We start from the raw sequence: 26,660 nt of genomic DNA, 5'->3' as shown, positions 1-26,660 counted from the left end.
GAGGCGGGTATTATGTAGAAAGATAAACTGTTTTCTGATATGACTGTTTTTAAGCAAAGCAACAAAGCTGACTGCCTCTGAGTTCCTTTGGTTTTCACTGCTGACGTTCACACGGCCTCATCAGAGCACAACAGATTATATTAATCCCCCAAAACCTCAGAGAAATAAAATTTGTTCTCATGGCCTCTTTAAACATTTTGTTATAAAGATGAAAAACACCAGAATAAATTCACAGGAATAAAATTGAGCACAAACTGCATTAAAAGTGTCAGACTGGGACGATTTCACATCAGAACGTGTCGTCATGTTTATTGATGTCAGAAATCACTAAAATCTGAATCCTTCAATAGAAAACGTTTAATTTTACTCCTTTTCAGCAACCCAGAAAAAGGATTGTCTTTCTTTAATTTATTGTTAATTTGTAATAATCATTTTCCTCCGTTACTAGATCTTTATTTTTCATCAAGCTTTTTTGTATTTTTCATGAAATGTGAAATTGCTGTTTTTGTGTATTTGTTCTTGTTTTTAGACTGTTTTTCTAAAAAGATATTTCTAGGAAATTAAGGCCTAAAATAATTTGTTTCTCTATGTTTTATTCCTAATGTTCCACATGTAGTTTATCTATGGAGAGAAGTTGTGTTAATAAACAAGTTTCATGTCTCTGAGGCTTGCTTGTGAAAACTGGACAAATAACTGGAAGGTTTTTAGTTTTTTAAGTTGCACGCTTGTAAAAATTGCAGCTTTTGTATTTGAAGTCCAAATTAGGGATAAAATTACAGTTTTAGTAAATTAATTTCTCTTCAGAGTGAGATTTGTAGTCTGCTGACAGCAGGTAATCTGATTTTATCGAGGTGGATCTAGTGGACTAATGAGGAGCTGCACAAAACATTATTACAACATTTATGAGATCATGAGTTTCTTCATGAGGTTTTTCATGAATTTCTTCCATGTTTCTGCAGCTTTGTCCACAGCCTGGAGCTCCAGGAATAATAATAATAATAATAATCCCTCCAGGAAACATTTCTCCTGGTGATGTTATCTCCACTCCATGTGAACCATGTAGGCGTCGTAGCGCTCTGACATGGTTCCAGTCTGACATGATCTGGACCATCAGCGGTTCCTTTAATACTTGGACACGGGTCAACATGTGACACTCACTCAGTTTATTATTATTATTAACAACTGATTCAAAGTTTTCTGTCTAAGGAAATCCAGCTGATTGCACTGAGTTGTTAATTTTGCAGCAATCCCTCATTCTGAGTGTGAAAATGGCAAAAATAGGAGAACATTTATAAAGTTCTTACTAATAAAAACTAGAACTGAGGAGACAGACTAAAAATATTTAAATATTTTATTCTAAATCTGTCAAGGGGGATGAATAGTTTAATAAAAACTATTATGATAAAATAAATAAAAGCCATTGGACAAAAACTACAAACTCAGAAATGGTTAGAATAGATCCTGAAATAAATTAAGTGTTAATTTAATTTTGTTTTATTGGGACCCAGAGAGTTAAAACCTGTTTTTCTGACTGTAGGAGGAAATCTGTGAAGGGTCAGACTTCAGCTTCAAACCCTCAGATAATTCAGAAAGTGACACAGTTTCTAAATGAGAAGACAGGTCTGGACATAGAGGACACAGCAGGATCCAAGGCAGAAGAAGCTCTGGCTGCAGATCTTTAATGTTACTTACTATGAACAGGATATCCCACTTGAAGTCTTCAAAGAAATAATATTTCTCAGCTGTTCCTCGTCTCATGTTGCTGTACGCTGTTTTAGCTTTATAACCAAACTCCAGGAATCGTTTATCTTCATCAAACAGGATGCAGGTTGGAGACTTTGGGGAGTCCAGTCCAAGTTCTTTACCCCATCTCTTTAACTTTGTCTCACCTCCTTCCTCTCTGGGTTTTAGATTGAAGGCGTAGCCGCTGTATCCTGAACCAAAGTCTATGGCCATGATCAGAGAGTCAGCTTCACCTGGTTGGAACAGAGAAGAAGGTTAGAGTCTGACAAAAGAGACATAGGATGCCTTTTTCCACAATTTATCATTGAAATAAAACCACAAACATGTGGGTACAAATCCAACCCTGGGTCTTTCTGCATGGAGTCTCCATGTTCTCCCTGTAAAACCACAAACATGTTTGTGGATTTATTTCAATTCCGCAATTGAAATCTAAACTGAAACATTAAAGTTCAGTAATTTAATCTCTAACTCTCCACAGATTATCTTGGTCCTCCTGTCCTCTGATGGACTGGTGACCTGTCCAGGCTGTAGCCCACCTTTCACCCAATGGTTATAGACACCAGCCCCTCCAGGCCATCCTGAATGGAGAACTGGGTATGGAGGAAAGGATGGATACTGATACTCCTGAGTATTTAATGATTTTATATAAAACCCAGGAAATATCTTTTGTTTATTAGCATCAATAATGAATTGTGTTTCTATTTTTCCTTACAAAATCTTCTTTAGAATAAAGATTATATTTTTGTAACATTTATCCTTGATCTAACCTTCATATTAACGACTCAGAATAAACACCATCTCTAGTTTTATTAAAGATATTATCATGTAGAAAATATTATCTAGGGTCTGTACAGTGGGTAGCACTGCTGCCTTGCAGCAAGAAGGTTCTGGGTTCAAGTCCAACCCTGGGTCTTTCTGCATGGAGCATGTTCTCCCTGTGCATGCGTGGGTTCTCTCTGGGTACTCCAGCTTCCTCCCACAGTCCAAAAACATGACTGTTAGGTTAACTGGTCTCTAAATTATCCTTAGCTGTGAGAATGGTTGTTTGTCTCTGTGTTGCCCTGAGATAAACTGGTGACTTGTCCAGGGTGAACCCCGCCTCTCAACTGGCGAACGCTGGAGATAGACACCAGCAACTCTCAGGACCCCAACAGGGATATGCGTGTTGGAAAATGTTATCTATATTTAGAAATACTGACCTTTGACCTTGAGCAGGACTTGTTTCTCAGCCAGGATCGTTTCCTTTCTGTAGACGGTGCAGGTGTAGATTCCTCTGTCTCTGCCTGTGGGGTTCTTTAGGGTCAAACTGAAGTCTCCAGATTTATATTTTTCCTTCATCTCTGTTCTGTCCTTATAGTGCCCGAGTTGAAGTTCTTTTAAGTGATAACTATCAACCACCCTGTTCCTGTTGTTTCTCCACGTTACTGTGACACCTCCAGGCAGACTGACTGTAGTCTTAAAGGGCAGCAGAACAGACTCCACTCCTGAATCCACCTCCACCTTGTAGACTGAGAAAAACACAAAAGATCAGCTGCACAGACAGCAGGAGAAATGATCATGTTGATGTTCACAGTAATGGAGCCTCAGTAAAACCCCAGGAGAACCACCTCAGTCACAAGGAGGAACTCAGGATTTAATGACCAGGAGTTTGTAGAATGGATGCTGACAGAGCAGGAACGGGATCAAAACCTCCTTTAAATGACACACAGAGGAAAAGACTCATGTTCATCCATAAAAGAGAAAATGCTGCATATCTTTTCTACTTGTTAACTAACAGCTGAACCACATCACTGCTGCCTCCTACTTGACAGAAGAGAAAAACTTATGAGTCAAATGCAGAGAAATGTTTTCAGTGACTTCCTGTCATCATCCTGTAATGATGGGATGGATTTGTGTTTAGAGGTTAGAGGAGACGCAGCAATGTTCAGCAGGACAGTCAGAAACGCAGGATAACTCTCAGTGTTTGTCCTTTAATTAAACTCACTCTTCATAAACCTACAACGCCTGGATGAAAGACTTCAACATTATATTGGCAGTAGAGAGATTAAATTATTAAAGCCTGATATTCAAGTTTTAATTATAAGTAATTATTTAATCATTATTTATCTGATGGTCAGGTTCTGCAGCAGATCTTGAATTTATTTATTTTTCAGCCTTACAAATTAAATCCCTCAGTGAGGCTAACGCTGCTGTACAGAAGATGATTTGTCTGTAGCTGAGCTGCTGTGCAGGTTAGCCAATCAGATGTTAGACTTTATTTCTGCTAGACTGAAGATGTTAAAGTATTTCATGATGAATTGTAGTACATCAATTCACTGTAATTTTTCAAGCTGTATGCAAACGAAATTTCGTTCTGTACGCACTCTGTGCTTACAAAATGACAAAGTTGTCTAAGTCTAAGGAAATTAAATTTAAATATTAAAAGGTAACTGATTAGAATTTTATTAGAATTGTTTACTTAAATTCAATATATATAAATCCAATTTTCAGGCTCCAACAGCAGGAATATTGCCTCAAAAGTCCTAAAAGATGGTATGAAACAGAGAGAAGGGGGCATTAAACTTTTCTTCAGCAGGAACAGGGTAGCTGGTCAGAGATGATGGGAAGATGGATGGAGCTGAAAACAGGAAAGTCCTGGAAGGAAACCTGTTAGAGGCTGAAAAAGACTTGAGACTGGGGTGTAGGTTCATGATCCAGCAGAACAACGACCCTAAACATGAAGCCAGAGCTATTATGGGATGGTTTACATCATATTCATGTTAGGATGGCCTAGTCAAAGTTTAGCTCTATACCCAGCTTGGTAAAATAGCTGCTTACAGACACTGTTCATCCATTGTGACTGAACTGGTGTTGCAGAGAGAAAGATTTCAGTCTTTAAATGAGCAAATCTGGTAGAAAAATATCCCTAAAATACTTGTTGGTGTGATATCAGTGAAAGATGAATACTAACACAATAAAACACTATTTCTCATTTAGATGCATTACTTTGGGCTGTTGTGTTGCATAAAATATAAATATAGATAGTGAGTCCTGTTTATCTGCTCCCTTATTCAGGCGTCGCCACAACAAGTCATGACAACTTAAACACAGACTTGGTGGAGTTTTTACACTGGAGACCGTTCCCAAGGCAACCAGGGTTAAAGCCTGGTTCCACTGCAGAGACTTAGACTTAGCTCGCTATAACATCACTGAGGGACTAAAACAGAATAGAAATAGCTTTAATGTCCCACAGTGGGGAAATTCAGAATTAAAGCACAAATTGTTACAGCACGCCCACCGCAGCACCACTGGTTCTGTGTTGTTAAATAAAATACCATTAAACACATCTACTAACTCTTCTATTGATTTTAATTGAGACATTTTGCTACCAGTGGAAGGACATTGAACGTAGTGATTCATGTTTTAAATGCTGGCTGCTGATAAAAGCCTCTGGCTCAGAGGGGAGATGAGCAGTAGTAAAAGCGTTAAAAGTGTTGAGGTACAAGAAAAACAGTACATATAGTTCAGAATAAATAAAAAATATACTGATAAACAGACTAGGTGGTGTTTTAGACTGCATCTGGTTAGCAGATCTGTTTTCTGATCCAGCGTGCAGCCATGACTGGTTCTGAATGAAGGCTTCATCTGGCAGCTGCTGTTCCCTCTTACCTCCTGCTATGCAGTACCAGACCGTAGCAGCTTACTTTCACCACTGGATAAGACCAAAATTATTTATAACTGATCGCTCTTCCTGCTTCTCTGTTAACCCAAACAACATCAGGAAAAATTACTGATGGTCAGCCTGGGGTCTCTGCACTCCTGCAGGATGGTGGTTTGGCTCCCAGGTCAGTTTTTTCCTGCACAGCTTAGACAGACCAGCACTGATTTAATCATGATGTTAGTTTCACAGAAAGCAGAATTAACTCAGTTTGGTTTTGACAACCATGGTTGAAAAGCAATGTCTCACTTTCATTTGTTCATTTTCATAGAATTTTTATTCATTATTACTTTTGTCAGATCCAAGGTATTTCAGTGACCATTGTGGGTTTTTCTTTCACTTAATAAGGAGAACCAACAATTTTGTCCACATGTGTAGTTATAATGTAACAAAATGTAAAAAGTTAAAGGAGTTATCTTTGCAAATTATTATTATGGGATTAATGTGGTTTCAGTTCCTGACCACAGAAACACTGAAAGCTCAGCATGTTGGGGAATCCATCCCATAATTGTAAATGACTGTGTAACCATGGCAACCCTGAAGCATCACTGCCTGAAATGTTCACAATGTGTCTAGGAAAACTCAAAACCTCAGCATGTTAGACATCCGCATTAATACTGCTGTAAAAGGAACTTACCTGATATTAAATAATGTCTGAAATGAAATAAAAGGCCTCCAGAAACAGCAAGAAGAACCAGCAGAACCAGCAGAACTACGGCCCAGGTTGGAAATATTTCTATGGAAAAACATAAGATAAACCAGTTACATATTAGACATTCATTAGTAGTTTTAATGTTCTTAATATAGTTGGAATTTACATGGAACACCAACTTTGTTCAAATAGTTGCATTTTAGGAACTCAGTTTAATTCTGGTTATTTATTTGGTGTTGACTGAAAACAAATGTGTTTTAAGGTTATTTATATTTTTTTTAAGTTAATGTACAGAAAGTTCACATAAGGTCAGACACTTTGAATATAAATAAATAAGGACATATCACATCCACATATAGACCATATTCTATAGATTACAATCAGTTATAATGAGGCTTATTTTCAGAATAAAATAGCCTATTGAATACAACCTTTAAGCAGAAATTATAGACAATTTTCAATAAAACCAGTATTAAAATGTTCTAGGTCAATTTCTGTATATTCAGACACTGTGAATGTTGATAGATGTTTAGGCTGGCTCAGAGAAGGATACAAGTACTCTGGGTCCCTGAGCAAGACCCTTAACCCCCGTTTGCTCCCCGGGCGCCGCACAGTGGCAGCCCACTGCTCCCCAAGGGGATGTGTTAAGATGCAGAAGTAAATTTCTCCATATTGAGATGAATAAAGTATGAATTATTATTATTAATTAAAAGGATTAAAGGTTTAAAAACATCAGTCTTTGTGTAATTAATCCATATGATTTTTAGTTTAGTGAAATGAGTTACTAAAATAAATGCACTTTTCAAGGATATTCTAATTTATTGAACATCTCTCCACATAGACACACACAGCTATTCATGTGTAAGAAAAGTAAAAAACTATTTCAGTATTTCCTTGTTAAAAAATGTTACAGCTGGAATAAAATTCATTTTTTTCATGCTAACAGTGCTTTATGTCTTCTGCCAGATGGCAACAACTGAACCAAAGAGTAAAGAGGAGGAGAGGAGTCTTTATTGACCTGATGGCTTCAGCAGGGATTGGTTGTATCATTTCTAGCTGTTCTGAGCCAATAATCTTACTGATTGATCACCTGATTAGTTTGTTATTGTACCAAGATGTCATATTAAAGGAGAGAAGGCTCTAAGTTACTATAAACCATGGTAAACATTTGCTTCCTGGCATGAAAGCTTCTCAGTTTTTTCATTGTCTAGAATTTAAATACCTATAATCTGCAGGAAATTGGAAAGAAAGTATATTATACACAAATCTATTCCTGTATTTAAAATAACGAAATAGAGCATAATAACACAGTGAACACAGATTTTCTGCCAAGCTAAGAAGCTTTTTAAAGCTCCTCCATCGTCTCTTCAGGATGAATAAACTAGAAGCAGCTTCCTCCTGTGTGATCAGACTCATGTCCAGCAGAAGCTTTAATGATCAGATCTTCAGCAAGAAACTCAAAAATCTGAGCTGGAAACCATCAAGAGGGAGAAATCCTGAAACATCACAATAATGAAACATTTAACTGCTGAACATTTCAACTGTTAACCTATTAAGGAAGGTTTTGCTTTCTGTACATATTGTATAAATACTCTGAACACATTGTTCTATTTCATCCTATTTATTCTTCATTTCTTTAATTAGCACTCTGTTCAGCTCACATCTCGGCTCTATTCTGCTCTGATTGACCCTTACTACCCAGGCAGGTAGAAAAAACTGTGGGTACCGCGCGCGAGCTATTTTTAGAAACACAACGTCACGATGACGTCACATCACGTGGTACGCAGTGGGGCAAACTCCAGAAACCCGCCGCTGTTTTGCTGTAAAAGAGATGTGCGTTAGCCTAGGTTTTACTCGGTAAACGACTGCTTTTTCCAAATCTAAGACCATGGTTTTTAAACATTGTTGCTATGGAACGTGCAACAGCGACTCGAGTTACGCTGATCGGCCGCATATGAAGGATGTTTTCTTCAAGACTGCTAAGGAGAAACGTGTGCGCTTGGAACACCGGGGCGGTCGGCCTACACAACAGTTCAACCCGGAAAAAGTTACCAAATTCAAGTACATATGTAGCAAGCATTTTGTCGGAGGAAAGGGCCCAACCGAAGAACATCCTGACCCAATTCCAGCGACATCAAGTCAAGGTAAGAGTATTTTGGTGGCCGACATGTTAATAAAGTAGCGCCTGCTACCATGAGAGCATATAGGCTATCATGGTAGCAGGCGCTAACATGATAGCCTGCTACCAGGATAGCTTACTCAAAAACATTTCAAATAAGACAAACATTAAACATATACCGATCGCTGGACGGTGATTACAAACAAACAACAACAAAAAAACGGCCGACGCTGCCATGATCGCCGCGCAGGAAAAAAAAAACAAAGCTTACCGTTCATCAACTCAGCCAGTTTTCCAGTCTTTTTAAGCCCTCGAACCTCAAGCTATCGTTTGAGCTGAAGGTTGGTGTGTTCTTCGACAGTGCGACCAGTAATCCGTGCGCCTGGGACATCGTCTTGGGAAAGTTTAACGGCTGTAAAGTCGGTCAGATCGCTGGTTCTGTTGCGCTTGTAATAGCTGGGTTATCCGTGCGTTCTCTCCTGTATGCCCTACCTAAGCGGCAAAAGGGGCGTTGCTCTTGAGACGGTGACGTCACGTGCGCGGTACCCCATTGGGGTACCGCGCACGTGACATGCTAAGTCCAGCTAAACAGAGCTTGTGTCAAAGGGCTATGCCTGTTCTTACAGCCTGTACAGATAGTTTGTCTGCGTGTATCCTAAGACGGTGTATCTCGAAAAATGTCACAACAGTAACACACGGTGACAATAAAAGATTCTTGATTCTTAAAAAAGAACCAGAGACTTTTTCATTATTATCCCATCTGTGATGTTATGCTGCGTATGACTTCATTGCTGAGTTGTTGCCTGTTATTCACAGTCACTTCTACCTTGTTATAACACCACTAACAGTTAACAGAAGTATTTACTGGTGAGGATATGTCATGACTAGACTAGGCAAGAACATGGAAAAAAAAGAAGTTATTTTTTGGTCTGTCTATTCATAGCTGCTTAGCACGCCCCACATAGTATTTTTTGACAGATCACACCAGAATGTCAGATACCGTCCTGTCCGTCCTGTCTGGGTTGGTCCTGAACTTTAGGCCACACTTTTTGGGTTGTTTTATATTTTGGACATCTTAACCCTAACCCTTGAGAAGGGGGTTTTGTCATGATATCTACTTATGGTTCATGTTTTTGGGGCATTGGCTGTTTCTCCCCATTCCCAGCTCCATTCACCATGATCAGCTTCACCTGCTGCAGCCTAATTATCATCAAGATGGTTTACTGTGGGACTCTGCCTATTTATACCAGCTCTCTCTGCCCTCGCTGGGGACTCACCAGCTGAATGCTCTGATCATGTGTGGATCAGTGTCCATGGGTTAGTGTAAAATTCACAATAAACTTAATAGTGTCTGAAACACAACCCCAACTACAAAGTCCACTACTGTTTTTCTAGCTAGAGCATGCGTGTGAACGGAGAAGCCGACACTGGTTTGCATGCTCATAACCAGAGATGGGGGTGTCCAGATGGAGCCACAGCATAGGACTGTACAATTTTGCCAAAAAATATTACCATTAATTTCAACCATAATTGTGATTGTGATTTAATTTTGACTTTTCTCTGCATTTAAAACAAGCAACTAATGGACGCGTCTTATCCATTAATTGTAACGTAGCCAAAAATTGCAGACCTCTGCTATTTGGAAATTGTGTCTATTAAAGTTGTGATTGAATTGCAAATGTGATTAATTGTCCAGCCCTACCACAGCGGGCCGTGGCTTCAAATGTTCCCACTCTGGGAGCCGCTTTCAAAGCTTTCTAGTTTCGCTTCATTTGGGTGAGAAACCCAAATGGATTAAAATGTTATTGGATACAATCAAACCTGCGCTCATGTGAACAGGACATGTTTCACAGATAAGATTGAAGATATTCTCTATTTATTATGATAACACCTGCATTCAATAATTGGGTGGTGAGCTTTAAATATACTCTGTGTGTCTTTAAACTGAGGTAGCTGACCTTTGACTTGCAGCTGAATGTCCGACAGCACAGTTTCTTGTTTATCATCAATGATGCTGCAGCTGTAGATTCCACTGTCAGACAGTTGTGGTTCTCTGAGAGTGAGGCTGAAGTCACCAGTGTCCAGAGCAAAAGGACTCATTGATGTTCGTCCTTCGAAAAGCTGATTTTGTTCATGTAGCTCGTCTCCTTCTCGCCGTTGGTGGACAGTATCAGGATTGAGACCACAGCGGCCCCATTTCACTGTGACAATGTCCACTAATTCTTTGCTGTACAGGCAAGGCAACACAATAGATTCTTCTCCCTTATAAACCTCGACTGTCGTAGTCAAAGACTCCTGAGAGGCTGGAAGACCGAACAAGAGACATGATTTAATTCAGTATCTTAGAATAAATACATTTAATTTAAAGACATTAATCTACTGACCATTTAATTCCCTAACTATCAAACAGTTTTCTGCATTCCTATAAAATCTTGCAGTGTTGTGAAGGAATATGTCTGAGAATTCTCTGGAGAAAAAAACATTTCCAGAGAATGATCTAAATACATAAAAAGTAATTTTTTTCATAATTTCAGCACATCAGCATGTTACAAAATATATATAGCACCCCACATCACTGTCCTTTAATAACTGGAACCAGAACGTAAACAATCTGGTGGGGTGCCTTTTTGGGTTCATTAAATACTGGTAGATCCCATGTAGGTTTATCCAACTCAAGTCAAAACTTATTCCTCTGATCACCATTCACCATACATACAAGGGAAACAACCCAAACAATTCCAGACAACCTGCTACGGAAAACAGTTCAATTTATTGAACAGTCTTCTTCTTCCCATATAGAGTATAGAGATAGAGAGAGAGAGAGAGAGAGAGAGAGAGAGAGAGAGAGAGAGAGAGAGAGAGAGAGAGGGAGGGAGGGAGGGAGAGAGAGAGGGAGAGAGAGAGAGAGAGAGAGAGAGAGAGAGAGAGGGAGGGAGGGAGGGAGAGAGAGAGAGGGAGAGAGAGAGAGAGAGAGAGAGAGAGAGAGAGAGAGAGAGAGAGAGAGGGAGAGAGAGAGATCTAGATAGATTTCTCTTTTAGAGATATAGATAGATACTATTTTTTATATATCTATATTTATTTATGTGTATATATATATATATCTATATATATATATATATATATATATATAATATATATATATATATATATATATATGTATATATATATATATATATGAATAAAAATAAATACTCAGCCACAACTCAGCCTACCCACTCTGTTAAATGGCAAAAACAATAAAATAAACTACATAGGCTCTAACCGCCTAAACTTAAATCTCTCTCAAGCTAATAAGAAATAATGTTTGAGCACTTTTCCTTTTTCAACAATTCTTTTTTCTTTTTTTATGAAACGCTTTTTGCAAAAATTGCAAGCCAAATTTTCTGGCACTAACAGACCTCCATACTTTTACGAAAAATAAAACATTACCATACACTAACACGTGGGTCTAACCTCACAGTTCGGTACCGCTTTAATTTTCGTTGCAGGTCTGTTGAAGCTACGGTGCAACAACCGAGAATCATCTTCTCCCAGTTCAGACGCTACATGAACGGAGCCTCACCAACAGGTTTAAGCTCCACCAGCGAAGGAAACTTCGGTTTCTTCACCTCCGTCGCGCCTCAACTCCTCAGAGGTCATGACTATGATGGTTGAGTCGACTCGTGAAAAAATAAAACCTAGAACAGTTTGGTACTTTCTTGGTTCTTTCTCCACCCTCGTTCTCGGCTCTCCTAAACTGGGGTCTCCATCAGCGCCCTCTTTCCTCTTTTTCCCGCTCTCCGGTCTTCTTCTTCCCATCATGCCACGGTTCGTTTTTTTCCCAACTCCCCGTTGAGTTCACTTGTCCCTCAGTTTGTTAAATACTTTTTAAAACCAGTACTCAGTCCATAATCTTAGAACTAATAAAAATGTAGTCTGACAAGCAAAATTACACATATGTAAAAACACATGTCACCTTCAGAAATGCTTTGTCTTTTTACTTTTTTCCATTATGAACAACCATAATCACTCCCGCAAAGAATATAATCGCTCAGATTACATGTTGAAAACAAACAACAAGAAAAACAATGATACAAGGCTCTCACTTGTATTTTTGATATAAAGAATATCAACCCAATGTGATCATCTTGTAAAATTCCAAAGGTGTTTGGTGCATTTTTTTTAGCCAGGGGCTACATATACATTTTAAAAAAAAATGCATTATTTCCCTTATTATCAAACTGAATCCCAGGTCTCAGTGTTATGCTCAGGGGCAGGGTGGCCGCTTGGGAGGATTCCCAAACGGGACGTCTGTTTTATCCCATTAAACACAGCCATGTTGCTGTGCAGGCACCTGTTGAGCTTGTTTGTTTTGGATTTAATGTTCCTGAAACGTTTGCTATTATAGATATGGAAGTAGGTTAAACAAATGCCTGGGTGTGTGGGATCAGTGGCAATGTGCCAGTCCATTTCAGTTTTCTGAGGAGGAAGAAGAACGATTGTTGGGCCCTTGTTACCATATACATTATATATATATATATATATATATATATATATATATATATATATATATATATATATATATATATATATATATGTATATATGTTGTGCCGCTGGCCGCTGTACTCATCGAGTTTTTGATGAAAGAAGTTTAATTTCTTACTCATAAAACTGGTGTGTAATGTCTCCAGATGTCATCTTAATTTGTTTGGTTTCATGCTATCCACTGTCAGAGTTTCTAGACACAAAAAACAAAGGTCTTTCCTCATTTATAATCCAAGGGCAGGGTAGGATTCGTCACATTTTCTGTTTTCATGTTTACCCACATATTTTACCACTGACAAACCCTCCATTTTTTTACTCTAATGACAAACTTCTCCATCTCTCCTCCATCAGCTCTGTTTACACTGGTGCTGTGAACTTATACTGGTACAGGCAGCCTGGGGATTTGTTTGACAACTGCTGCCACCTAGTGACGGAAGCCTTGTTTATCATTCAAATATGAATTTAGACATTTGAATCCACCTTGGCATATTTCTTAATCTGTTTATTTCATATTTATTTCATATTCTGGGATTCCTGTTCTGTCTTTGTATTTGTAAAAGAAAAAAGTTGAATCCACATTGACTTCCCCCTTATCCTGAATTCAGGCATGCACCACTATCATTACATTCTCATTTCTTCTGCTGTTTTACAACTCACCATACTTGTGTAAGCGGGTAAACTGCTATGTTCATGTGCTCTGATTTTGAAGTGGCGGACACTTCTGGTCTGTCTGGGGTCATGATGGCGGAAGCGGTTGTTGAGCTGTGATTGCTGAGAGCTTTGAATAAACTTAGACAAGTTCCTGTCCTCCAAGTATATTCTGCATCTCTCTTTGTTCCAGTGTGATAACTTGAGCCCCTATAGCATGCACATTACATTGATGGCAGCGGTGCTTGGTTTTATTTTTATTTTTCCTGGGACATGGCTGCAAAGTGGTAATTATTACAGCTGACTGACCATGTTGGGAGGATCTCATGCGAGCTCTCCAGCAGGTGGTTATGAGGAAGACAAATACGACCCGATATGAACTGACAATGCATACAACTTTAAGTAGAACTGCTGCCTCCATTCTGTAGGGAAGACATAAGCTTTTTGCCACCTGGATGGCACTGCTTTCCTCTTGTGGGACAGCCTTCCTACAGCTACACAAGGTGACTTTGATTATGTTAAAGAAAGACTCAGTGAGGCTTTTGGACAGAAACAATCCAGCCTGTATAGTTTCAGACCTGTGTTTCTGCTCGCCCTTCGCAGGCTAATGAGAGCTTGGAGCTTTATGCAGCAGATATATCAAGGCTAGTCGCTGAAGCTTTTTCTGATTATGATACGGTGGCACGAGAGGGAGAGAAGTTTAGGCGTTTTCTTGTGGGACTGGCTCCTGGCCTCTATGCCATGAACATGAGGCTACTGATCTGGAGGAGGCCTTGATGATAGCAGGACCTTGTGAGCAGGCTAGAATGGCTATCGACATAAAAACAAAAATGGTATCTGCTCATCGCAGAGCCGGGATACAGTGGCTACGCCTTCCCTGAGGGCAGTACGGATGTGGACCACAATGCTAATGCAACAGGGACACTCTCTGAGCTGAGGAACGCCTGACGGCACGATTGGACAGAGTGCAAATGGATGTGAAGGAATGAGGGTCCTGAGCTGCAGTGTTAAGGATGACAGATGGAATCCACAGCCAGATTATGGAACATATGGGGACTGTGGTTTTTCGTGTATGTGAGCTGTGGTGGTTTCGTGTGCAAATCTTCTGCTATGGAATACCAAAAAATGTTTTGTGATAGTGGACGATCTCCTCAGGTCAGATGGCATGATGGAGGTGACGGAGAAAATTGGCCAACTCTGCCATGGAGGCCCAGTGGTATGTCGCCCGACAATTCTACAAACCGCGAGTGGGGTAGGAGTCCCAAGAGGTAGCGTCCTAGTGAAGGACTACTGTGTGTTCACCTTCGCTGCAGCAGCCAAACCCTGCCCTGTTATCCAGTGCTTCTGTACCTGCTATTCCTGTCCCTTCACCAGATCATGATGCTAGTGTTGGTCTTAATCCAGAGGGAGCCATCTGTTATACAGGTACGCAGACACAGGTTTCTCAGGCTGGACGCCGTACCAAACCACCAAACCACCAGAGCATTTTGCTGACTATGTTATGTAATGATATATTGTGTTCCTTTGTATAAGTTAGCGGGTATGTTGAGGTATGTACCCTAAATGTTTACTCCCGTATTTATATTATTTTATTATACCAATTTTTTAAATTATTTTATTTATTTTATTTAGTTTTATTCCTTGCGTGACTTGTGGAAATGGTGACGTTTCATTTTTTCGGTAAGGGGGGACAACTGTAAGTGGGTAAACTGTTATGTTCATGTGCTCTTATTTTGAAGTGGGGGACACTTCCAGTCTATCAGGGGTCATGAAGGCGGAAGGGGTTGTTGAGGTGTGATTGCTGAGAGCTTTGAATAAACGGAGACAATTCCCATCCTCCAACGATATTCTGCGTCTCTCATTGTTCCAGTGTGATAACATGAACCCCTATTGCTAGCACATTACACTTGTATAAACACTATTGTAACTTTGACACAAATACTACAATAAACTCAAATATTTAGTGCTTTATAAAAACTTTTTAATAACTACTATATTCTCCTTTCCACCAATCCCTCTTATGAACTGTATTAATAAAAAACATCTTTTTTAGATCAGGCCTTTTAATGTACTTATATTACATTCAACCTGAGATAAATGAATACAGAACTTTCTCTGATTACACAGAAAATGTATCTCTAATTGCAGCTCTATCCCAAATATACCTGTATGAACAATACAGACTTTCATCTCAGGCTGATTGGATTAATGCAGATAAAGAACCACATGTGTTCCTCAGCCCAGCTTGACTCTACATTTAACTCAGTAAATCATTTTACACAAGCACCTCATGACATGACACAGTTCAATATACATCTTGACTATTAGCTCATGCTTTTACTGGCACTATGTGTATCTCTATGTAGTTAGCTTATGCCCTATTAACTTAGAGACATGAACACTTCTGTAGTTCATTCTTGGACTCACCACAGACAATGAATCCACTGTTTTCTCTTTAGGCATTCTTAGTAAATTCACTCCTTAGTTTGACATTCTTTGCAACATAAGGCGCTTACTATCTTTTACTACTGTTTATCATTTCTATATTATTTACAACCCAGCCTACCTGCAAAATTAGAAACAAAACATTAAAGGACCGTGCTCTGTGTGTCGTCAGCCGTATTATATTCTAATTTCTTCTGCTGATGAATATGGAGAGCAGTTTATAGATTTATCAAAAATACATAAAATAAATCTATCCCCAAAAGATATAATAAAAATATGTATATATTTGTAACATATTTTGTCATTTATTAATTATTTCAATATTAGTTTTTGATTCCATTTATTTTTATATTTATTTATTTATGCTTTTATAATTTCTGTTATATTCTGTCATATTCAAATGAGGGGTCAGAGTTTTCTCTGCGTCACCAGGTGGAGTGGCTCTGACTAGTCAGTTTCAACTCTGGGAAGCAATGGGACAGGATGTAATTGTATAACTGCAGCGGTTCAGATGAAGTTTGAGGACAAACAACCTGATTTAAGAAAATTTTACAGACTAGTTAAAGTTGATATCATGGTAGGAGTCTGTGCAAACTGTTCATACACTGCAGCTGGTTTTAGCATAATGACTAATTGCTAAGCTAATGAGCAGAAGCAATGCTGAGCCGTCCAGTGTTCTGGACGTGCTACCTTCAAAGTAGTTTATGAAACTGTGGAGCATCAATTCTGGTGACTATAGTTTGTTCAAGGTCTAGAAAACAGACCCTCAATAATGATGTCAATAAGCATTTGGCCAGGGGTGGGGTGGGTTTATGACTCGTGGCCACAGTGGGTTCAGGAGCAGATGAATGAAGTATTTGAGTAAACTACTAAAAATGACATGTAAAGCCATTGCATAAAAGGTTTTGTGTGGTGTTTGTGACTGTGTGGGTGTGGTTAGGTGTGCTCTCTCTCGGATAGGTGTGGCTTGGGGAGGAGCTGGCTGCACACACCTGAGTCTGATCTTCATCTGGAGCAGTATTTAAAGCCTGGCTTCCTGTGTGCTCACTGACAGATGGTCACCGCTAGTTGGTAGATCAACCAACATTCTCCTCTAGAGAAAGCGGTCTTTTTCAGACTCTGCTGTGTTTTTTCCACAAAGTAACCTTTGTCCTGTCTTCCTAGGATTCAGCTCCGCTCCAGCCACCTGCCACCGAGCCACACCACCCGCCTGCCACCCTCTCCACATATTAATTCTGAAAACCGCAGTTCTGTGACTAAATCAGCATCTTCCAAAGGACGCAGAGCTCCTCCTCTACATATCACAGAACATGCCTGTCCTGAAGACCTTCGGATAACGTCCTTGTGATATACAGCGGGCCCTGGCTGTACGTTTATCAGTCAAGACCGCTACCAGCATAAGCCTGGGCCTCCTGACGGAGAACATGGAATATCTGTTATGATACGTGGCAGAAATAAGAAAAGCAAAAGGAAAACAGACAGGAATAATCAGTCGTACTTAAAAGTCATAAACTGTCAGATGCAACCTGCCACAGAGACACCATCAACCACCAAATCATATAAACTGGGTTTATTAAACATTAGATCTCTGTCAGGAAAATCCCTTTTAATTAATGACTTAATTATTGACAATAATCTTGATGTTATGTTTTTAACAGAAACATGGTTACATGAATCTAATGAAGCAGCTATACTGATGGAGTCGGCACCTCCAAACTACAATTTTCTTTGTGAGAGCAGACACCAAAGGAAAGGTGGAGGAGTAGCAACATTGTTTAATGATTCACCAAAGTGTAAAAAGGTGTTTTTGGGAAAATTTGATCTCAAACCTCCCTTTTATCAGTAAGATTATCAGTAAGATTATTGAAAAAGCTGTGTTTCAACAATTAAACACCGTCTTAACAACGACCAGCCGCTTTGACGTTTTCCAGTCAGGTTTCTGTGCTCACCACAGTACAGAGACCGCCCTTATCAAGGTTTTTAATGACATCCATATAAATACAGACTGTGGAAGAACCACCGTGCTGGTTCTATTGGACCTCAGTGCAGCATTTGATACTGTTGATCACTCCATCCTGTTAGAACGTCTGGAGAACTGGGTCGGCCTCTCTGGTACAGCTCTCAACTGGTTTAAATCCTACATAAAGGACAGGGAATTTTTTGTATCAGTAGGTAACTTTACATCAGAGATGACAAAAATCACATGTGGGGTTCCCCAAGGGTCCATCCTGGGTCCCCTCCTCTTCAATATCTACTTGCTCCCTCTAGCCCAGATAATAAAAAACAACAACATCAGCTACCATAACTATGCAGACGACACACAGCTCTACATCACCATGTCACCAGGTGACTATGAACCAATTCAGGCACTGAGTAAATGCCTAGAAGAAATCAATGCATGGATGTGCCAAAATTTTCTTCAATTGAATAAAAACAAAACAGAAGTAATAATATTTGGACCAATAGAGGAGAGATCAAAAGTTAACACACAGCTTCAGTCGCTTCAGCTAAAAACCACTAATCAGGCCCGAAATCTGGGAGTAGTGATGGACTCAGACATGAACCTCCAAAAGCATCTAAAGACAGTTACAAGGTCGGCTTTCTATCACCTGAAGAACATTTCTAGGATTAAAGGACTAATGTCTCAGCAGGATCTAGAAAAACTAATCCATGCGTTTATTTTTAGTCGAATTGATTACTGCAACGGTGTTTTCACAGGTCTGCCTAAAAAGTGGATCAGACAGCTGCAGCTGATCCAGAACGCTGCTGCCCGCGTTCTCACTAAGACTAAGAAAGTAGAGAACATAACCCCAGTTCTAAAGTCCTTACACTGGCTCCCTGTATCTCAGAGAATAGACTTTAAAATACTTCTGTTAGTCTATAAATCCCTGAATGGCTTAGCTCCTAAATACATCACAGACTTGTTATCAGTGTATCAACCATCCAGACCACTAAGGTCTTCTGGCTCCAGCCTACTCTGCATACCTAGAACCAGAACCAGACATGGAGAAGCAGCATTTAGTTCCTATGCTCCACTGATCTGGAACAAACTTCCAGAAAACTGTAAAGATGTGGAAAACCTTAGTTCCTTTAAATCAAGATTAAAAACACATTTGTTTAAAATTGCCTTCAACTGTCCTAGTTAACTGAATCACCACCTTTTTGTTCTATTTTCTATCTATATTTTATTCCTACTTGCTTTTATTCTGTTTTATTTAGCTATATTTTAATCATGTAAAGCACTTTGCATTGTCTTTGTACTGAATTGTGCTATATAAATAAATTTGCCTTGCCTTGCCTTACCACGTCTCCAGCTGCTACCCTCGTGAGCCTTCCTTCCTCCTTGACCAGCCCCAGCTTCCGGAGACACCACCTCTCCCTGCTTCCCTAAAGGACTAAATAAACTGTTGATTGCACCTTTTTCCCCACGCCTGGTTCTCTGCACTTGGGGTCCAGCTCCTGCTCATAACAGTACCATCTGGCCAAACTATGGACCCAGCGGACCCAGACGATCTCCGGAAAGCCCTCTCCAACCAAGGGATTTTAATTGGAAAGCATGACCAGCTACTCAATGAAGCCATGAGCCTTCTGCGGGACTTGAGTCACAAGGTAGCCCTCATTTCTTCCCAGCTGCCCACTCAAACTGCTCCATCAGAAGCCCCAGCAGCAGTGAGTAATCCTCTCCCTCCTCAGGCCCAAGTACTTCCCCTGCAAACAGCTAAGGAACCTTTTGTTCCACCACCTGAATGTTAAGATAGTCTTTATTGATCTCACAATGGAGAAATTCACTCGTCACATCGGCTCATACAAGAAGGTGCAGAGTAGGGAAGGTGTATTCAGTTATATACAGTGAATCTTCATATATACAATGGATCAGAAAGAATACCAAAAAAAATACAAAAAAGGAAATAGGAATGGGCATCTGATGTCTCATTTACATTCTTAGTGGTCTATATATATATATATATATATATATATATATATACATATATATATATATATATATATATATATATATATAAACATATCTATATACTTAAATATATACATATATCTATGCGCCTACTTACATACGCACCTACGCGTATGTATGTGCATATACATTGTATACATTTGTACATACATACATACATGTGGGCTGACTTATGTTCAGGTGGTGATAGCAGCAGAAGTCACTACATCAGGATTATTGCACGGGTTGTAGGACAGTGTATTAAATAGACTATTGCACCTTGGTTATTGCACATTAATTATTACAGTTATTGTCACAGTTGCAGTTACAGTGCAGCATTGTAAAATCTGATAGCAGCAGGAATAAATGACCTGCGGTAGCGCTCCTTTTTACAGACAGGATGTCTGAGTTACTCTGGAGATTTAGGCTCCTGTAGTCGTTTTTTGTTACAGTGTTCCCTGGTGTTTGATCAGCAACCATCCAGTTATCCAGATGACCGCTCTCGAACAGCTTATGTTATTAATCTACTTAGAGGTAAGGCGGGTCAGTGGGCAACTGCTTTATGGGAGGGGGGATCTGCTGCCCTTCAGTCTTTTGAAGCTTTTTCTTCTGAGTTACGCCGTGTTTTTGACCATCCTATTCAGGGTCAGGATGCAGAAAGACTGTTGTTGTCTCTGTGTCAGGGGACTGCGTCTGTTGCTAGCTATTCCGTTGATTTTCGCATCTTAGCCGCTGAGAGTGGGTGGGACGTCAGGGCATTGCGAGCAGTTTTTGTTAATGGTCTCTCTGACCAGATTAAAGATGATTTAGTTTCTCGTGAGATGCCTAACTCATTAGACGAGTTAATTTCACTGTCTATTCGTATTGACAACCGCTTGAGGGAGAGGAGTAGGGAAAAGACCGGCAAGATTCGAGCTACTGCTAGTTTCCCCCTCACCTTTTCCCAAGCTCAGTCGCATCTGAGTACATCTGTCAGCCCCCCCGAGTCCCAGTAGACCTCCTTCTGGCTCAGGGGAGGAACCCATGCAGGATGGGCGGGCCCGCTTAACTCCAAAAGAACGCTTTCTCTAGAGGAGAATGTTGGTTGATCTACCAACTAGCGGTGACCATCTGTCAGTGAGCACACAGGAAGCCAGGCTTTAAATACTGCTCCAGATGAAGATCAGACTCAGGTGTGTGCAGCCAGCTCCTCCCCAAGCCACACCTATCCGAGAGAGAGCACACCTAACCACACCCACACAGTCACAAACACCACATTTTGTGTTTAACAGACAGTAAAGGATGAATTTCCCAGGCTTATTGTACAAATTATTTTCCAAATGTGTTTTTTTTCCACATCATAGTGAAATCACGTTCACTTTCAGCAGGAACAGTGCTGCTGGTCTCCCTTTTTACCAGTGCATCAAAGTCTGGAGTTAGTTTTGTTGTGGTAAATCTCAGGATAGAGCTCAGATGTTGGTCTGTTAACTTGATCTGTGATGGACTTTGTTGAAGTTCATGATGCTGAACGTCTGCTCTCACATGTAGGCTGAGCCAAGCAGCATCTTCTGTGTCGTCCTCCACAGGTTTGGAAACGTGGCTTCATTAAGTGAAGCATAAAAGTCCTTCAGTTTCAGAGAGTTGAACTTTAAATGGAGTCAGACTGAAGATCTCTGAGTTCCTGCTGCTTCAGGATCTTGTGATGATGGACAGGACACCAGCTGAAGTGACATTTTCTTTAGAAACCAGAGAACTGATGGCAGAATTCTCTGTAGGTCGCTCAATAATTTGCTGTATTTTTTCATGTTTTAGGCAGCCTCTGTTTGCAAGGCTAACGTGGAAAAATTAGTGAAAGATTTGTTAGAATTTTGTTCAGAGAATGAAGTGGAATTGAATTTAAAGGATTTCTGGTGTTTACATGTTGTGCACAAACTGATCTTTACCCTCCTAGCTGTTCAGCTGTGGATAACTTTTGTTTATCTTGTGGTTTTATTTTCTGCATACCTCTTAAAATTGTTTTGAATTCTGCTGTTATGCACTTTTTAGTTTTTATCTCCTTTTATCCTGTTATAATACATTTTTATGTTTTATCTATTTTGTCTGAGCCTCTTTTTGTTTGCATTTTAGCTTGTAAAGCACTTTTTGCACCATACGGATAGTTAAAAAGTGCCTTATAAATAAACTTTGATTAATTCCCCTGTAGCTTTAAGTTCAGCTCATTCATGTGTGAAAATATGTCCACAGAATCACATCTTGTTAGCATAACATCCAGGAGAGTTAAAGATAGCCTCCAAGGCCAATATCAGGTTATTTTATACCTGATTTTGGATCAGGTTGGTTGGACTTTCTGTCTCATTTTCAGAGGATTCTCTGACCCTCCGTCAACCAGTTCATCTTCACCCTGTTTTCTCAGCTCCTCTCCTTCACTCTGTTCCTCCTGCCTGCAATCCTCTTTACCAAACCTTATAAATAATAACTAAAACACTTAGAATCAAGTTGAGAATTTTACACAGTTCAACATGCACATCAGACACAGATGTGACCTTGGATAAAAAGAACACCAAACTTCCACTAATGAATCAATCTTTTCTGCTTTTTTTGCATGTTAATAACGATGCAAATAACAACGATGAATAACGAATCTTTACATGAGTCTTTAATATGTGCCTCTCTTCCTGATGATTGTGAGAACCAGAACTAGATGTACTAATTATAGGAAGGAAAAAAACAGCAAAAAGAGAACCCTTTGCTTCAGTATAATACAATGATCCAGAATGTTGTAGTTTTCTGTTTCCACTGTAAATTGCAACTTTCAGTTCGTTAGGAATCAGTCAGGACAAAATCTAATGTCAATTAGCCGTGACATGATTTGTCCCAGGATGCAGAGGACTGAGTTTAGTTTGACACCATATACTGTCAGACTTCTGCGAGGACATAATGCTACAAGGACGCCACGTACGTCTCTGCATAACCAACCACACAGTCTCTATCAAGACAATCCATATTTGCCATATTTTATTTAGGGTTATTTTGAAAATGACCTTATGCACAATAAACTGAAAAGAATGAGAGATTTTTCAGTTTGAAGACAAAGTTCTACATTTTAAAAGTAGTGAACATGTAAATGTACCTGGTCATTACCTTAGCAAATGAGGAGAAAACTTTAGATAATCAGAATAAAATTAAGCTTGTAGAGAGGAAGAAGATCTTACCATAGAGGAGGAACACAAACACAGCAAACAGCTCCATCTTCCTATATTTACAATCATCAAATCCTTACAAAAAGATTTCCTAACAACTCACTGAAACTGTTTCTCTGGACAAACTGAAAGCTAACTCTGCTATTAATCTAACGTCTCAAAGTAAAACTGGTTTTCATTGTTCTGGGTTTGATCAGAGCAGCTGGAGGAATGTGATCCAACCAAGCCTGGACAGGTAGGACAGATTAAATCATGGAGAGATCAACTGGTGGAAATCTATGTGAACACAGATGTTGTTGCTCTATAGACAAACTGATCTGAACTGAATGAAACTGAATTTATACTTCCAGTGCATCATTCTTCCAGCTCCTGATATCCAGATATACATTTATTCCTACATGGGGTGAAGGATGCAGATATTTGCAAAGACATTTATTTTAGTCCTTTAAGGGTGACGAGTCCTGAAATCACTGCTGGGTTTACTGGTTCCCTGTACTCCACAGTGAGATCTGTGGAGTACAGGCAAAAAAGCAGAGTCTACAAAATGTAAAAATAATTCTTAATGATGCACTTGATAGCTTAATGAATTAGTCTATTATCCAACAAATACAGAGTCAACTTATTTAAAACTGAAATTAATAATGGATCCAATCTATTACCAGCACAGAGGATGAACATGTTTTAAAGTGAAGTTTGTAGGCAGATGTAAATTAGAGGAAAATAATTAATGCTATATTAATATATATTCATTAATGATATAATAATTAAAACAAACTTATAATGATGACATAAAAAGAACTGGATCTTGAACTGGGATGAGCAAAATGGAAGAAACCAGCACTGATCAATAGAGACCAAGGAGCTAAATACTGAGGAGAGTGAAGAGAGGTTTAGGAGAACAAGATCAGTTTGATGATTCTCCTTTATTATCGTTCTATAAACCTAATTAGCCCCTCAGGTCAGTTTCTGGTTTGATTCACAGTGAGTTCTCTGGAAACGTAAAGAATAAAATAAAAACACCAGAAACCGGTCCAGCAGGTACAGCACACCCACACCCTAATGTTTCCTTTAACTTTGCCAAACTATGACTGTGAGCCAAACCCTGACCTTAAATCAACTCTACAGATTAACACTGAAACCAGTCTTTACCCAAGATATTTTTTTTTAGATTTAGTCTAACAGAAAAGCATGTTTCAAAAATAAATAGTCTTTTAATGGAAATAAATAGTAAAACTCCTTTGATAAGTGGATGAAGTACTTTTTACATGATACATGCCTGTAGAAAATACAGGGTCTGTCCTTCACCACAGAGAAGTTCTGGTAATTATTAATAATCAATTACAGGCATTTTACAGAGACTTTCTGCTAAGCTTTGAATAATAAACAGTTAACTTGGCTGATGTGTCTGCTTCCCGATATGTGAACACTTTTACTGCAGAAAAGCTGCAGGGTTGATGTAAAAGTGGCTGATAATAAAACAAGTCCTCTTTAAAGACCAAATGCTCTTTCATCAACATGATTCATCCAACATACATCAGTAAATGTAGCAGGTTACATGCACATATCTGACAGCCATCTTGACAGGAACGGCTCATTCCTATTCCAACACTCCCCTCTAGTGGTTAAAACTGGTACTGAAAATCCCAAAGCAACAGCTGATTCTGTTTATAGCTCCTGGGAACCATCTTTCTGGACGGATGTTAATCAATGTTCTACCACTTTTTCAAAACAATGAGAAAAACAAAAATTTCACCAAATGACGCTATTTATTCTGCACTGTTTTAAAACTACTGATATGTTTCTTGTTTGTAAGTTTTATTTCACTGATTTAAACTCAAACCACAGCAAAAACGTCACCAATATTTTTTATTTAAGCCAAACCTGCTTACTGTCATGGTTTAAGTTGTCTGGCCTCTTTCTTGTTTTGTAGTTCACCCAGCTCTCCCTCCCACAGCCATTAGTCACACCTGTTGGTAATCAGTCAGATGCATTTCACCTCCTAGTCTCCCTATTTAAGCCTCCCTCTGTCTCACTCTTGTGCCGGTCCGTCTTCAGTCACCACCTCTCCATGCCAGTCTTTGTTTTGCCTTTGAAGATTTGTTCCTCTCGTTAAGGTTAGTCCAGCCAGTCACTCTAAGGACTGTTACCCTCTGTGTTTCCCTGGAGAAGTTTCTGCTCTGTGTCTTGGTGTCTCTTCAGAACTGCTAACCTGACTAGCCGCCCAGGAGATGCGCTGCTCTGAACCACAGTGTCTCCTGAGAACTGCTACTGTGCTCTCCCTACTGTGCTTCCTGGCCACTTTGGTTGTTATGGACTCTAGCTCCGGGCCGTCAGCTCCTATCATCACTTACGTCTCTGATCCTCTGCAACCCTAACCCTCTGGACTTCATCACCCACCATCCAGCAACCTCTTGTAATAAAACTCTTTAAGAACCTTCAGTCCCGTGTGCGCGTCCTGAGTACACCGGTAAACAAACATGACAGCACGGACCGGCCAAAAGGTGTACTCAGGCGCCATGTGGGGCTTACCTGCTGGAGTTGACGACCCGGAGATCATCGCCTATGTGATGGAGTGTGAGCGTCAGATGAAGGACAGGTATGCCAAGATGGCTTCAAGCCGGAACGCTGCGCCTCCAAGTAAGGTAGACTCCACTACCCAGATGGTCCACGTGGGGGTTGTCACGGCTACTCCGGAGTACGGGAGGAGAAGCCGCTTAGCCACACGTCGTCTCGGTCACCACCTCCATGACTCTCAGCTGGCCCCTCGAGTGAGACTCATCATTCCACCTATCAGAGCTCCACACGTCGAGGAGGACGAGCTGTGGAGTTTCTATTATGGTGACCGAGACGACCTTCTTCCCTGTGGACCAACTGCTACCCCTCCGACCGCCTCCGTTTCCCCGTCTGGCTCCTCCCGGCGAAGAAGCCGGTTACTTCGGCGCGTTAAGGCTTCCAAGGACCCGCTGCCGCTCAAATCCCGAGAGGGGGTCCAGGGGGATCCGCCCTCAGAAGCCTGTAGCCCTGCGGCGCTCACTGAAGCCTGTTGTCCGGTAGCACTCGAGGTAGCCGAGGAGAGGGTTCAGCCGACCGCCAAAAGCTCCGCTCTGCCGGCCGTCGAAGGCTCCGCTCTGCCGGCCGTCGAAGGCTCCGCTCTGCCGGCCGTCGAAGGCTCCGCTCTGCCGGCCGTCGAAGGCTCCGCTCTGCCGGCCTCCGAGGGAGCCGCTTTGCCTCAGCCCGAGGCTTCCGAGGGAGCCGCTTTGCCTCAGCCCGAGGCCTCCGAGGGAGCCGCTTTGCCTCAGCCCGAGGCCTCCGAGGGAGCCGCTTTGCCTCAGCCCGAGGCCTCCGAGGGAGCCGCTTTGCCTCAGCCCGAGGCCTCCGAGGGAGCCGCTTTGCCTCAGCCCGAGGCCTCCGAGGGAGCCGCTTTGCCTCAGCCCGAGGCCTCCGAGGGAGCCGCTTTGCCTCAGCCCGAGGCCTCCGAGGGAGCCGCTTTGCCTCAGCCCGAGGCCTCCGAGGGAGCCGCTTTGCCTCTGCCCGAGGCCTCCGAGGGAGCCGCTTTGCCTCTGCCCGAGGCCTCCGAGGGAGCCGCTTTGCCTCGGCCCGAGGCCTCCGAGGGAGCTGCTCTGTCTCAGTTTCAGGTCGCCGAGGGAGTTGCTTTACCTCAGCCCATGATTGGTGACATTATTTCCGTTCTTTGTTTTTC

The 26,660-nt window shown here is 40.7% G+C and overlaps 1 protein-coding gene across 1 annotated transcript in view; it reads right to left on the bottom strand.

Moving 5' to 3' along the window:
* LOC118558291 (heat shock 70 kDa protein 12A-like) overlaps positions 1-23,193 on the bottom strand; it is a 39,896-nt gene extending 16,703 nt beyond the window's left edge. The window contains exons 1-5 of the mRNA XM_036128801.1: positions 22,973-23,193; positions 10,170-10,514; positions 6,078-6,176; positions 2,943-3,251; positions 1,693-1,976 (exon numbers count right to left, since the gene is read on the bottom strand). Of these exons, the coding sequence (XP_035984694.1) occupies positions 1,693-1,976; positions 2,943-3,251; positions 6,078-6,176; positions 10,170-10,514; positions 22,973-23,009 (1,074 nt within the window). The 5' untranslated portion in view covers positions 23,010-23,193. The remainder of the gene's footprint in view (positions 1-1,692; positions 1,977-2,942; positions 3,252-6,077; positions 6,177-10,169; positions 10,515-22,972) is intronic.
* Positions 23,194-26,660: the final 3,467 nt, after the last annotated feature.

Source organism: Fundulus heteroclitus, unplaced genomic scaffold (genome assembly GCF_011125445.2).
Source record: "Fundulus heteroclitus isolate FHET01 unplaced genomic scaffold, MU-UCD_Fhet_4.1 scaffold_120, whole genome shotgun sequence".
NCBI classification, from domain to species: Eukaryota; Metazoa; Chordata; class Actinopteri; order Cyprinodontiformes; family Fundulidae; genus Fundulus; species Fundulus heteroclitus.
Note: the sequence above shows the minus strand (reverse complement) of the source record. Positions and strands in the feature narration are given on the sequence as shown.